General features: G+C 33.6%; 1 protein-coding gene across 1 annotated transcript in view; it reads left to right on the top strand.

Annotated features, from left to right (window-relative positions):
• The window catches only part of LOC145256125 (1-hydroxy-2-(trimethylamino)ethylphosphonate dioxygenase (glycine-betaine-forming)-like), a 69,304-nt gene extending 56,003 nt beyond the window's left edge, over positions 1-13,301 (top strand). The window contains exons 2-3 of the mRNA XM_080114709.1: positions 364-589; positions 12,974-13,301. Coding sequence (XP_079970835.1) covers positions 364-589; positions 12,974-13,176 — 429 coding nt within the window. The 3' untranslated portion in view covers positions 13,177-13,301. The remainder of the gene's footprint in view (positions 1-363; positions 590-12,973) is intronic.
• The last annotated feature ends 1,577 nt before the right edge of the window (positions 13,302-14,878 follow it).

Raw genomic sequence — 14,878 nt, 5'->3', positions numbered from 1 at the left:
GTAATTATCAGGAATAATAGGCGTACTTGTCAGGAAATGTCAGAAATTTTATGCCTTGAAATTTTAATATTGTTAAGTTGCATTTTAAAAATGGCGGCCGTTGACCCCTTTTGGCAAGGTTACTTGCCGTAAACTTTCTTTTATCTGAAAGAGAGGTTATTCATACCCAATATGCAAGTTTAAAACCTTTGTTAGCACCTTGTTTGAGCTTCTGTCATATTTTGACTGAACTATATGATATACGTATTCATTTGGTTTATGTTCATATTCATCCATACATAAACGTTGTCTATCCATGGCATACCCACTATTTTTGAAAATGCATTTCTGACTTACCAAATTGCATTTCTGTTTTCTTTCCAGGTGATTTTAGGGGTTTTTTTCCATGACATCGGCCATATTGTCGGCCTGGATGGACAGGCTAGCATGATGTCAACAGATGGACAAATTCTTGGCACCAAAGACCATGAAATCGTAGGTGCCAACTATTTGACCCAGTTTGGTTTTGACACGCAAATCACAGACATTGTCCTTCACCATGTTGACGCCAAAAGATATTTAGTTTTCAAAAATCCACCGTATTTTGAAGGTAAGTTTGTTGAGGGTTTTTTTTTTTTTTTTACACAGTGGTCACCACTTATCAAGGCCCGGAAGCCACTCAGGGATAAGGGTTATTGCAAGTACATTACGTTAGTGTGGAGATTTGATGAAGTGTTTACTTAAGGGGGTGGTTCATTAGGAATTTGTTAACGTTGGACTTGAAGACATCCAGGTTGTAGTCAGGTGGGAAGCAGGCAGACGGAACAGAGTTCCACAGGTGTGCAGTTCTAAGAAAGAAGCTTTGTTCATGGAATCTACGTTTTGATTTAGGCACAGATAAAGAGTGGGGGAAATTTTTCACAGTGGATTCAGCTAGATGGGTGTTTTTCGTGAAAGATTGGCGAGGGGGGACCAGAGATTGGAGTTCAGACGAGCACCTGAGATGGAAATAACGATAAAACAAGGATAGGCTCACAAACGTCTCTTCTGTGGGAGAGAGGTTGCAGGGTAGAGAAAAGGGCATCCCCCATTAAACCACAAAGTCTATTTTGTACTCTGTCAAGGCAGGATAGGCTGTTTTTAGCAGCTCCTGCCCAGATATGGCAGCAGTATTCCATCCTTGGACGTTTTTCTTCACGCTGGTCAAATGATTACAGGACACAAACGAATGCCTTTGCAAGTGATTCGATTTGTTACATTGTGTTACGGGCAACACATATGAAGGTTTCTTAAATGGTTATGCATGATGTTGCTTTTTATGGTTATGTGTCATGAAGTCATTTGATAAAAAATGAGAACCAAAACAAAACGTCTTTAATGTTGTTTTATTTAAATAACAGCTCATCATTCATCAAGACCTAATAGCCACTTGAGGGCAATGGTTATTGATTTGTATCAGGTGAATAGTGAAAGAAACACTATAAGAATTGCAGACGATCTATTGGATCTAAGCTGTGGCTGCTGCTAGATTTATCTTTTCATAGAATAAACGGATTTTGATATTCTGGCTCTTTGCGAATCACACTTGGAATCTGGTTAGTTGCTTTGCATGGCTCGTGTGAGCTGCGGCGTTGTTTAACTGTGGAAATAAATATAAATAATAAATATATTTATATATCGCCAGAAACTGAACGAGGACCAACGAATGTTCCACACCATATTTTTATTGTCATCGAAATCAGTGAAATTACCCATTTTTTTAATCGAATCAATTGATTGCCTACTCTAATTGGGGACTCACTGTGGTGCATCAAGAGAACGCTTTGCATGCCTTCCTGCAATGACTTAATTCATAATACATTGTAGTCTACATTGCACTGTAGAGAATCTACTGCTGATTTTATAAATTTATTTTTATACATAATGGCTTGAATTAAAGTTTAAAATGCAAAAGTCAAGTATCATGGTTCAGTTATGTTCCAAACACAAACATTCATTATCATCGTTATTTCAAATTCATTTCAATGCGACTATATCTTACCAAAGAACCTACTGCGGATTTTATAAAAAATATTGTTATAGAATGGCTTCTAATGAAGTTTAGAGTGCTAAAGTCAAGTATCATAGTTCAACTGTGTTTTAAACAGCCCTGTTATATCAAAGAATCTACTTTTAATTTTATATTTCCTGCCCTTCTTCTTGTGCGGTGATAAAGCATCTCAAATGCACTTGTGGTGTTAGACTTTATAAGTTCAAAATCAGACTGCCCTTTTTTTTTTAATTAGATTTTTCAACTATTGGTCAACGATTTTCGATACTTATCAGAGGCATTCCAATACAAAAAGCTGTCTAAGGACACTCACAGACACATTAATTATACTTTTGTGAAATTTCTATAAATCGACCCAGCAGTTTCGGAGTCCATGGAGAACAACCACACACACACACACACACACACACACACACACACACACACACCATGTGCCTTATATATATAGATAAGTAGAAAGAGAGAGAGAGAGATATGAATGAATACGTTTCCTTAGGTGAGCCTGAACTCAATATTAAGATGTCAGTTTCTCGATTGTTTTTGATTACCAATAATTCAAAAGAAATTGAGATTTGTTGCCCCATCAGAAAGACAATAAAAGGGGCGGCAATGGCGACGATGATGACAACAGGTCATCGTTCCCATTCTAATCAGTTTCTTCATCTTCGATTAATTAATTAAAGACAACGTGAAAGATGCAACCAGAACTTCATCTCGGATTCTCTCCAGTGATTGCTAAATTCTACTTCAATGTCTATCAATAATAGAGATCTGTCTGTCTGAAACCGAAACTATACTACTACTTCTATAAATTGTATTATTGTACTTTTAGTACTAACTAGCATGGCTACCCGGCCTTGCCCATGTGGAGAGAGGTGGTATACAAAGAATATTGAGCAACCCCCAAAAAGAAAAAAAACTTTTGTTTCAATCTAAATAGCAGCTAGTGTCTCAAAAAAAAAAAAAAAAAGGCGGGAAAAAAATAATTAGCCGCAGTAGGCAGGCTCGAACTTGTAATGTGAAAAAGGAAAAGGAGGTGAAAATAGCGACTTATGACGTCACGGGACTTATGACGTTACGGGACTTATGACGTCACGGGACTTCGGAATAATGTTTTATAACCACATGTTGGGATTGGTAGGTGTATGGCTTGCAAAAATGTTGACGCAAAAAGTGACCCCTCCTTGCAAAAATCGGCCAACACAGAATTAATCTTTTTGGCCAATTTTTAGATGTTTTTTATCCGAGAGGTCAATTGTTCTAAGAATACTGATTTTGTCACAGTGTGATGCATCTGTCAAAAGTTTTTGGTGAACATACAGGCACACACACATTTTCCCTTTTATATATTAGACTAGTGGAGGTACCCAGTGTTGCCAGGGTGTGTGAAGGTGTCAGAAGGAACCCCGATGGGGGTAAAAAAAATGGTAGTAGCGGGAGGAGGGGGGGGGAATCAAAATAATAGTAGGTTGTAGGTAGTAGGGAGGTGTTTAAAAAAAAGTGATAGTAGACAGGCAGGCTCGAACCCATAATGCGAAGGAGGAAAAAAAAACTAACGTCTAAGCTGATGTCTCCATTGCGCAACTGGAAGTCGAGAGCATTTAAATTAAGCATAGTCAATCCAACGGTGACGATGACTTGCTAAAATGTCGGCGAAAAAACGACCCCTCTTTGTAGAAAACTGCCCAGCTGTGGGTGAAGGAATGAATGATTTTGGCCAATTTTTCGATATTTATCATCTGAAGGATTGAGCTTGAAAACGATACTGATCTCTTGAGGATCCATCGCGTGTGTCAAAAGTTTTTGCGAAACATACAAACACACACACATTTTGCCTTTTATATATTAGACTAGCCAGGGTGCCTGGCGTTGCCCGGGTGCTTGGAGGTGTGTGTTAAGCAAAAAAATAAAATAAAAAAGTGGTAGTAGACACACAGGCTTGAACCCGTAACACAAAGGAGGAAAAGAATGTGAAAAAAAAAAAAGTGATGTCTTTACCGGTGCGTCCATCGCCAAACTGGAAATGGTGAAGGTTTAAATTAAGGCTAGTCAATCAAAAAGATGGGATGACTTTCGAAAATATCGGCGAAAAAAAAAACGATCCCTCCTTGTAGAAAAATGCCCAGTTGAGGGTAAAGGAATTAATGTTTGTAGCCAATTTTTTGATATTTGTTGTCTGAAGGGTTGAGCTTCAAAACGATACCGATCTCGTGAAAATCCGTCGCCTCTGTCGAAAGTTTTAGGCAGACATACAAACATACATACTTATATGATGATGATTGCAACGTCTTGTCAGACGAGTGCCATTCCCTCAGACATTTAAAATCCATGAGCCCAAATGTCTGAGGGAGTATCTATACAAATATGATGTTACAGAGTCTTAGCTTTGTACAACAGCTAAGTCTCTCTCTCGGTTCAAAATGTTGAGATTCAGCAACAAGCAAGAGCAAGATAGCCAGCAACAAATTAAACTGCAGACCAGCTTAATGCGGGTAATGGTCTTTCGCTTTATGGTTTTTTAAATCAGAGATTTGCTTCTCCTAGAAAGGTTGCCTTCACCACGGCTTACGGGAGCCCTCTCCACCTCCATACACATATACACACACACAAATATACACGGTGCTAGTTGGCCGTTGACCCAGAAAAAGAGTTCATTCGCCCTTATACTTACATACATACATACATACATACATACATACATACATACATTTAAACAGACAGGTGAGATTTATATTATAGATGGAGATTTGGTATCTGTCTGTCTGAATCTGAAACTATACTATTACTTCTATTAATTGTATTACTAAAAAACAGTAATCAATTCCCGTTTCCATGAATTCAGCAGAGGAACTTTCCCCTTTTAGAAACCTTTCCAACACTACAATTACTGAGCATCACTTTGGTTGTGGTAACATTCACTCTGAGACCTTAACTTTCCATCATATTCCTTTAAGTCTAACTTAACATCCTAAGTATTGCAATCACACAACCACCTGCCCCACATTGTGCTCCAATCGTATCACCAAAGTAACAAAGCTTCTCGACAAACTCAACAGCGTCACCATTCAAATATACATCTGAGTCTTCATCCATCGGCATTGCCTTAAACTTTATATAATAGCATGTGTTGGAAGGCATCAAGAAAACTGACTTCCAAACTAACCTATCTCTGATCAGGTATTTATTTATCCCTCTTTCTCTCAAGTTCATTTTTTATCACGCCCTCTCATGTTTTTTGGCCCCACCCTGTGAACTGGACCTGCTATCTCAACTGTTCTACATCTACAATTCTTTTATTTTCAACGTGGTCATACCATCAAACTCCACTCTTCTTCACACACCTTTCTATACTGTCCATATTTAATCTTTCTCTGAGGTTAACAAATCTAAGATACACATTACACATGCATCATATCATTACTCTTCATGCAACGCATGTCCTCAACCCTCATTGGCCAGGCTTCACTTTCATATATCATCATATTGTGTACACATGCCTAATGAACTCTTTTCTCAATCAACTGGTAACGCTCTGCTTGTTAGTAATGACGCAAGTTCAATAAATTTACTCCATTCACTCATAACTCTTGCAATCACACAAGCACCTGCTTCACCTTGTGCTCCAATAGTATAAAAAAGTAACACAATTTCTCGACAACCTCAACAGCTTCACCATTCAAATATACTTTGTCCATCTCCATTTTCTTAAACTTCTTGCATTTAAACTGGTCATCCTGTCAACTTACCAGTGATTTCACTTGTGTACTCAAAGTACTACAAAAATTGGCGGTTGGATTGTTTTTGTGACGACCACGAATCTGCGAGAAGCGAGTTTTCTTCTGCCTTTTTCCCCCCCTGTCTCCTTCTTCTTCTTCTTCTTCTTCTTTCTCTACGGTCATTACAGCCAAGAAATCCCTCTCTTCTAAAGGTGGGCGGTGCAGGGCGAAACTGACTATTCCCTATCTTTGTTCTTGATTTTTCCTCCTACATTTTGCTACACTTAACAAGAATAACATTGTTTCACAGACTAAATCCTCAGTATGCAGCACCTATTTCAAACAACCCATACGAAACTCTCTGAACGAGAATTCTAAGACACACAAATAAGAAGCAACCAACTTAATACAGAACCCCTGGTGTACTTCTACTTTAACATTGAAACTGTCACTAAATGTGTTGTTAATTCTAACATGACTTTGAACATTTCTGTATTTTGTTTGAACAATTGACTATCATCTTTCAATCCACCATCATTCCATTGCACGTCACATGTACCCAACACTTAAATGTATCACAAAAAATTTGCACCAGACTTTTTTTTGTTTTTTTCCCAACACTACAGCCACTGATCATCACTTTGATCTTGGTAACATTCACTCTCAGACCTTTACATTCCATAGCATTCTTCCAAGTCTTCACAGGCTAAATCAACAGCATACAATATCTCTTCTGAATAATTCGTACGGAACTCTTCGGACAATGCTTCTAAGACAAATAAAAATTAACAAATTCAATACAGAACACTGATAAACATCTATTTTAAAATTAAATCTATCACTAAATATGTTGTTTATTCTAACATGACTGTGAACATTTCTGCTTGAATAACCTTCACCAACCATTTGTTTGCCCTTAATTTATGCCATAAATTGAGCAGGAGAGCTTTGAAAAACTACAGTCACTGATAATTATTTTGGTTTTAGTAATATTTAATCTCAGCTTTTTATGTTCCGTAGCATTCTTCCACGTTTTTAGCTTGATGTAGCGGAATTGGCAATAACCAAAATGGGGGGAAATAAAGAGCTTACCTCGGATACGTCTGTTGTTGTGTTGCGGGCCGAGTGGAAGAGAGTTCCAAGATGGCGTCCATGGGTTTTTATTGGCTTTGCCCCCATGCAATCCTCGCAAAATCGCGTGTGCTCTTTGCATGATTATGCAAATATATAATTCCCGGCCGCTATAAAGGCAGGACGCTGAGAAGCAGTCAGGCAGTGTTTTGCAGATTGTGCGTAGATGGTTTTGGTGGTTGGATTGTTTTTTGTGACGAACCACGAATCTGCGAGAAGCGAGTTTTCTTCTGCCTCCCCCCCCCCCTGTCTCCTTCTTCTTCTTTCTCTACGGTCATTACAGCCAAGAAATCCCTCTCTTCTAAAAGTGGGCGGTGCAGGGCGAAACTGACTATTCCCTATCTTTGTTCTTGATTTTTCCTACTACATTTTGCTACACTTAACAAGAATAACATTGTTTCATAGACTAAATCCTCAGTATGCAGCACCTATTTTTTGTTTGAACAATTGACTATCATTTTTCAATCTACCATAATTCCATTGCACATCACATGTACCCAACACTTCAGTGTACCACAAAAAATTAACTTGCACAAACTGAGCAAGAGGAGCTTTCAAACACTACAACTACTAATCATCACTTTGGTTTCGATAATATTTACTCTCAGACTTTTAATTCTCATAGCATTCCTCCAAGTCTTTAACTTAACAAGTGAAATAAAAAATAAAATAAAAAAATTCAACATGATCTTGTCACTGTTAATGGTTGCTTAAAAAATAATATAACCAACAATCAGTGGACGTTTTCTCTCCCACTTCCCTCTGTTCTCTCTTTAAAACAGGAATGCATTCCTCGTTCTCCCGTCAATATAATTTTTATAGTCTCTTGCCATTACGTGCATGCAAATCGCATATCGTTCAATGACTAGCCACCTTGAGAGTTCATTCCCGAACAATACATATATATATATATATATATATATATATATATATATATATATATATATATATATATATATATACAGGGTGTCCATAAAGTCCGTGTGCACTTTAAAAAATTCATAACTTTATTTGTATTTGCAATAGAAATAATCTGTAAAATGAATTTGAAAGAAGTAAATCTATGTTTTTTAAGCTTTTATTGAAATTTTATTTAACTTTCCACATGCCCTCCATCATTAGCAATAAAAAGGGTAATACGATTTTGCAGTTCACGAAAAACATTTGCCAAATGAGTTATAGTAATGCCTGAAATCACATTAGTTATTCTAGCTTTCAAATCTTCCAATGAACTAGGTTTGGTTGCATACACAATTGTTTTCACATGTTCCCATAAAAAAATCTAATGGAGTCAAATCTGGCGAACGTGGAGGCCAATGAAATGGTCCACCCCTTCCGATCCATCTGTTAGGAAATTCCTGATTTAGAAACTGTCTAACACGCCGAGCAAAGTGACAAGGAGCTCCATCTTGTTGAAACACTGTATCATCTTTCAAATTTAATTGTTCAAGTTGCGGAATAAAGTAATTCTGCAACATATCTAAGTAGCTGTCACTGTTAATAACACGATCTTCAAAAAAATATATGGCCCTATGATTCGATTTATTCCCAAAGCACGCCACACATTAACTTTAAGAGAGTCCCTTTCATGTTCAACAGTTTCATTTGGGGTTTCAGTTCCCCAAATTCGGCAATTATGCCTGTTGACCTTGCCACTAATGTGAAATGTTGCTTCATCAGAAAACAGTAAATTACTCACAAATGCATTATCATTGCAAAGTTTTTCATTGAACTGGCGACAGAAAGTTAGCCTTGCATAATAATCCTCTTCTAACAACTGTTGATGTAATTGAATTTTGAAGCTTTCATATGAAGTTTTGCCCGCAGAATCTTATGCACAGTAGACTTTGGCAGCCCAAGCTCCAATGATGCCCGTCTTACAGACTTTCTTGGACTTGCAGTAAAGGATTCTTCTATGGTCGCAACACTTTCATCACTGACACATGGCCTTCCAGACCGTAGTTTCTCATGGGCAGAGCCCGTCTCTTTAAATTTTTTCATCCATTTAACAATGGTGTTCCTATGAGGCGCTTTTTTATTGTATTCAATTCTAAACTTTCTTTGTAAAGCAATAGTAGATTTCAATTCAGCCAACCAAAGGACACAGTTTACTTTTTCCTCAATTGAAGCCATGGGATCAAATTGATTCTGAAAAGAAAATATTTTTTACTTATTTTTTACTTATCTAAAAATTGTTACGAATTTTGTGGTGAAAAATTATTCAATAATTATACTTAAAACTAGATACATGAAACTTTATAACATTTTTTACAGATTATTTCTATCGCAAATATAAAATAAGTTATAATTAAATAAAGTGAACACGAACTTTATGGATACCCTGTATATGTATATATGTTAGTGATGGGACGATTCACATATTTTTTCCAATTCCGATACAATTACCGATTCTGTACTAAATTCACGATTCCGATACAATTACCGATTCCGATTCTTTATAAATCTATAAATATTTTACTATAAAATTGTTATTTTGTCCCGATTACTGTAAAAACACATCTTAAAAGTCCATGCATTTTCGCAAACGTAAAAAACACACTTGTGAGGAGTTGATCTAGAGATTTAAGTTTTACTGGAAGTTTAAATGAATAAATATTTATAAATTTTTTATTAAATGAATAGATATTTATAATTTTTTTATTAAATGAATAGATATTTATTATTTTATTATTAAATGAATAGATATTTATTATTTTATTATTAAATGAATAGATATTTATTATTTTATTATTAAATGAATAGATATTTATTATTTTATTATTAAATGAATAGATATTTATAATTTTTTTATTAAATGAATAAATATTTATTATTTGATTATTAAATTAATAGATATTTATTATTTTATTATTAAATGAATAGATATTTATTATTTTTTTATTAAATGAATAAATATTTATTATTTTATTATTAAATTAATAGATATTTATTATTTTATTATTAAATTAATAGATATTTATTATTTTATTATTAAATGAATAAATATTTATTATTTGATTATTAAATGAATAGATATTTATTATTTTTTTTTATTAAATGAATAGATATTTATTATTTTATTATTAAATGAATAGTATTTTTGTAATTTTTTTATTAAATGAATAGATATTTATAATTTTTTTATTAAATGAATAGATATTTATTATTTGATTATTAAATTAATAGATATTTATTATTTTATTATTAAATGAATAGTATTTTTATAATTTTTTTATTAAATGAATAGATATTTATAATTTTTTTATTAAATGAATAGATATTTATAATTTTTTTATTAAATGAATAAATATTTATTATTTTTTTATTAAATGAATAGATATTTATTTTTTTTTTATTAAATGAATAGATATTAATTATTTTTTTTTAAATGAATAGATATTTATTATTTTATTATTAAATGAATAGATATTTATAATTTTTTTATTAAATGAATAGATATTTATTATTTTATTATTAAATGAATAGATATTTATAATTTTTTTATTAAATGAATATATATTTATTATTTTATTATTAAATGAATAGATATTTATTATTTTTTTTATTAAATGAATAGATATTTATTATTTTATTATTAAATTAATAGATATTTATAATTTTATTATTAAATGAATAGATATTTATTATTTTATTATTAAATGAATAGATATTTATTATTTTTTTTATTAAATGAATAGATATTTTTTTTATTAAATGAATAGATATTTATTATTTTATTATTAAATTAATAGATATTTATAATTTTATTATTAAATGAATAGATATATGTAATTTTATTATTAAATGAATAGATATTTATTATTTTTTATTAAATGAATAGATATTTATAATTTTATCATTACTACAAGCAGTGGAAGATTTTTTTATAAAAACAAAATCAAATAAAATAGATAATTAAAGGAATCGATTTTGGCATTGGAAAATAGGCTCAAATTTTACCAATTCCGATATCGATTCCAGTACCCCAAAATATCCGCTTTTTCCCATTTCCGATTCCGATTTGTAATAATCGTCCCAACGCTAATATATATATATATATATATATATATATATATATATATATATATATATATATATATATATATATATATATTTGAAATTTTTCATTCAAGCAATTATTATTAAATGCAACGGAGACACTTTGCTTTATGATTCTTCTTTTTTTTTAATTTTTCGATTTTCCAAATAATCTTTTTTATATCAAAATCAAAAATATTAATAAAAGTTCCATAACTGTTGTTGTCACGAGCGCTTTCGATTTGTCCACGAATCATCATCAGGTGTTGAAGTAAAAGTGCAAAGGAGTGAAAATGAGAATAAAAAGTGAAAACTAAAATATACAGTAAACGGCAATAAGTTAAAATATATAGAGTCGATGAAAAGTCGATTAAAAATATAGGTCGATTAAAAATTCGAGTATTAAAATCAGAAAGTTCGTGGACACCGTTAACAAAGTTCGTCCAATGCGAACTACGCAAGACATTTTAGAACGTTACTGCTTTTCTCGAATGTGACATCATTTATAGTGTGTTGAAGGGTTCTAATATATGACACTTCAAGAATTTTTAATATTTCAATATTATTTTCATGTTTTATAATTTTTATGTTGTCAACGAGGCCTTTCTAAGACTGGAGGGGTGACAGTTATATATATATATATATATATATATATATATATATATATATGCTCCCTATCAGGTTGAGCATTTGGGAAGTGATATACAAATTACCATTAGCGTATGAAGCAATGTTTTTGTGTAAACAAATTGAGCTTAGGTACTTTGGACAATGTCAAAACATTGTTAATTCACTGCCCGCATAGCAGCAGCCGTATAGCGCAATGGTTAGAAGCCCGATTGTCATTTGGGTGGTCGAGTTTCGATCCTGGCTTGAGTTAGTTGCTTGTCTAGCCGCACTGATGAGCTGTGAAACAGTAAAACAGTACTGTATGTGGATGACTATATATATATATATATATATATATATATATATATATATATATATATATATATATATATATATATATATATATATAACTTAGGTACCATCCGTTAGAATCGAAACCAGAACGTTTAGTGCTCCAGCCTTTATTGTTATTAATCATCATCATATCGTACATATCCAAAGATTCCATTTTTGGCATTGGTTTCTGTAATATTTTTCTAGTCAGAATTCTTTCTAAAGAGACATCGAATACTTAAGGGTGGAGCACATGAAGGTTGCCTACATTCTAAATGATAGTGATTTTTTTTTTTTGTGGAACGACCTTGATTCGAACTTGGAACATCCAAGTTGTCAGCCAGTGTCAGCCACAACCACTAGCACCTCATACTGAATAAATTTAGCCAAAATGATATTAAATTCTAAGAAATCAGCAAAAAATATTTAATATTCATGGGAGAGGGAGAGGAGTACATATTTTTCTAAACATACACATCCAGAAAAGCTCAAATAATGCCACATGAAGGTTGCCTACATCCTAAATGAAAGTGATTTTGTACAGAATTTTATTTGCCAGGTTAGACACAAGGTCGAGTGTGGTTTTGAAAAGACATCATGCAAGGATTGGCATGTTTTGGCCCACAAAAGAATGAAAGGGAGGTGAGGATAACATATTCATATTTTTCTGAACATACGTACCCAGAAAAAGGCTCAAATAAGACTGAAATGCCAGTTAAGAACTTCCAACACATTTTCTTTCATGATTTATATTAAATCATATATCCGTTTTATTCTTTAAAAAATTAAAATATATTGAGCAAGAGAGCATCTTTAATTTCCTACTCGTCCAAAAAAAGTTTAAATAACAAATATTTACAACTAATACCACATGAAGGTTGCCTACATCCTAAATGAAAGCGATTTTGAGCGGGTTAGATACAATGTCAAATGAGGTTCTGAAAAGACATCATACAAGGATTAGCATGTTCTGGCATATGAAAAATGCATTACCAGCCCCATTGGCATTCCCTGGTAATGGTTCCTTAGGCAATTAGCTAACATTCATTTTCAATTTTTGACTTGCTACTGATTGAATATTTAATGAAATTATTAACAATGGCTGCTTTATCTCCAGGTTTATCTGATGCCAGCAGACAGACACTTGCCCACCAAGGAGGACCAATGACGTCATCTGAAGCGGAAGAGTTTGAAAAAAGTACATTTTTCGATTTAATCCTTCAAATCAGAAAATGGGACGAACAAGCAAAAGAACCGTCGAAAATCTTGAAGCCGCTCAGTTTTTACCAAAATATGTGCTGTGAATATTTGGATCAATGAAAACGTCTACATCAAACCATGTTTTGAAAGTTTTTAGATGATGATTGATAATTCGTATTATTTGAAATATTTAAATTATTGTTCATTTTTATTGAATAAGTGTTTTAATCACCTGCCATTTCTGCATATAAATTTAATATTCTTATATATATTTTTTCGCGATGACTTTCGAAAATATCGGTGAAAAAAGACTCGTTTTCTTCTGCTGAAAAATAATCTATTATATAAATCTCACCTGTCTGTTAGTGTATGTATGTATGTATGTATGTATGTATGTATGTATGTATGCGGTAAAATGACTTTATCCGGAGCTGGCCTAGCTAGCCACAAGCGTTCACATGGAGATCAATCTTTCTTTGATGGGGAAAACATTGCAGGGCACAGATGTTCTGTTTGCTCTGTGGTCTGTAAATCGAGTGGAGGCCTGAAGCGTCATATGAGTGTCCACAGTAAAGCAGCATCAGTTGGAATCCCTCAATCTCAGCTTAAGTGTGACCTTTGCAACAGACTGTATAAGAGCAGGGCTGGTCTGAAGAGCCACTTTCGTTCCCACAGAAAATAGGAATCGATGCATCTTGATCACATCTCCACATGTATATATGTGTGTGTGTATAAGTGTATATATGTGTATATAATTAAAAGAAAAGATATTTACAAAATAACATGAAAATGATTGAGTAATCAATAATAAAGCAAGGAAAAGATGATCTTCTTCTGTCAAGAAGTGACAGTCACTATGTATGTATGTATGTATGTATGTATGTATGTATGTATGTATGTCTTAAACTTTCTACAGCGGCCAAAGATTTTCACGAGATTGGCATTGTTTTGAAGCTCGACCATTCGGACGGCAAATATCGAAAAATTGGCTAAAAATATTAATTCCTTCACCCTCAACTGAGTACTTTTCTACAGGGGAGGGGTCGCTTTTTTTCACCGATATTTTCGACGAAAGCAATCGCCTCTTTTCGATTGTCTAGCCTTAATTTAAACCTACGTCACTTCTAGCTTGGCGATGGGCGCAACAGCAAAGACGTCACGTTTTTTTGTTTGTTTGTTTTGTTTTGTTTTTGTCACATTTACGCCGGGCACCCATGCTAGTTATCTATAAACGGTAAAGGAGTGAAAAAGAAAAGCAAGCCAGCGATATGAAAAGCAGATTAACCGACAGCGAGGCGAAAAAGAAACACGGCGACAGGTAGAGCATCAAAATATACATGACGGCCACGGAAAAGATCGCGTGCGAATGTGGCAAAACCGGAAGTGTATGAAAAGACGAACGACAAGGAGTTTAAGGGGCGAGATTTATGCGCAGACGATTGAAAGAAGTTTTTTGTTGTTGTTGTTGTTGAGAGAAAAAAGTTTGTTATTATCGTTAAGGAGGGGGAGGAGGAGAATATTCCCTCGGGGTTCCGTATCTATCTATCTATCTATCTATCTATCTCTTGGTCTCTCTCTCTTTCTCTCCTTTTCTATCTCTCTCTCTTTTCTGTCTCACTTTCTCTCTCTTTCTGTCTCTCTCTTTCTCTCATTTTCTCTTTTCCCTTTTCTCCTTCTCTCTTTTTTTTTTCTTTCTCTCTCTAAAACTATAAAAGACGCAAGATTAGGAGATCACGCATGTGTTACCGTTTGAAAATACCAGGTGCTGTATGTGCTCTCTGCTTATCTTGGCATTGTTTCTAGTTGTACCTGGACTTTTTCT

This window comes from Euprymna scolopes, chromosome 32 (genome assembly GCF_053919585.1).
Source record: "Euprymna scolopes isolate OS-2025 chromosome 32, ASM5391958v1, whole genome shotgun sequence".
Classification (NCBI taxonomy): Eukaryota; Metazoa; Mollusca; class Cephalopoda; order Sepiida; family Sepiolidae; genus Euprymna; species Euprymna scolopes.
The sequence above is the reverse complement of the archived record's forward strand: the minus strand, read 5'-3'. Positions and strand labels throughout refer to the sequence as shown.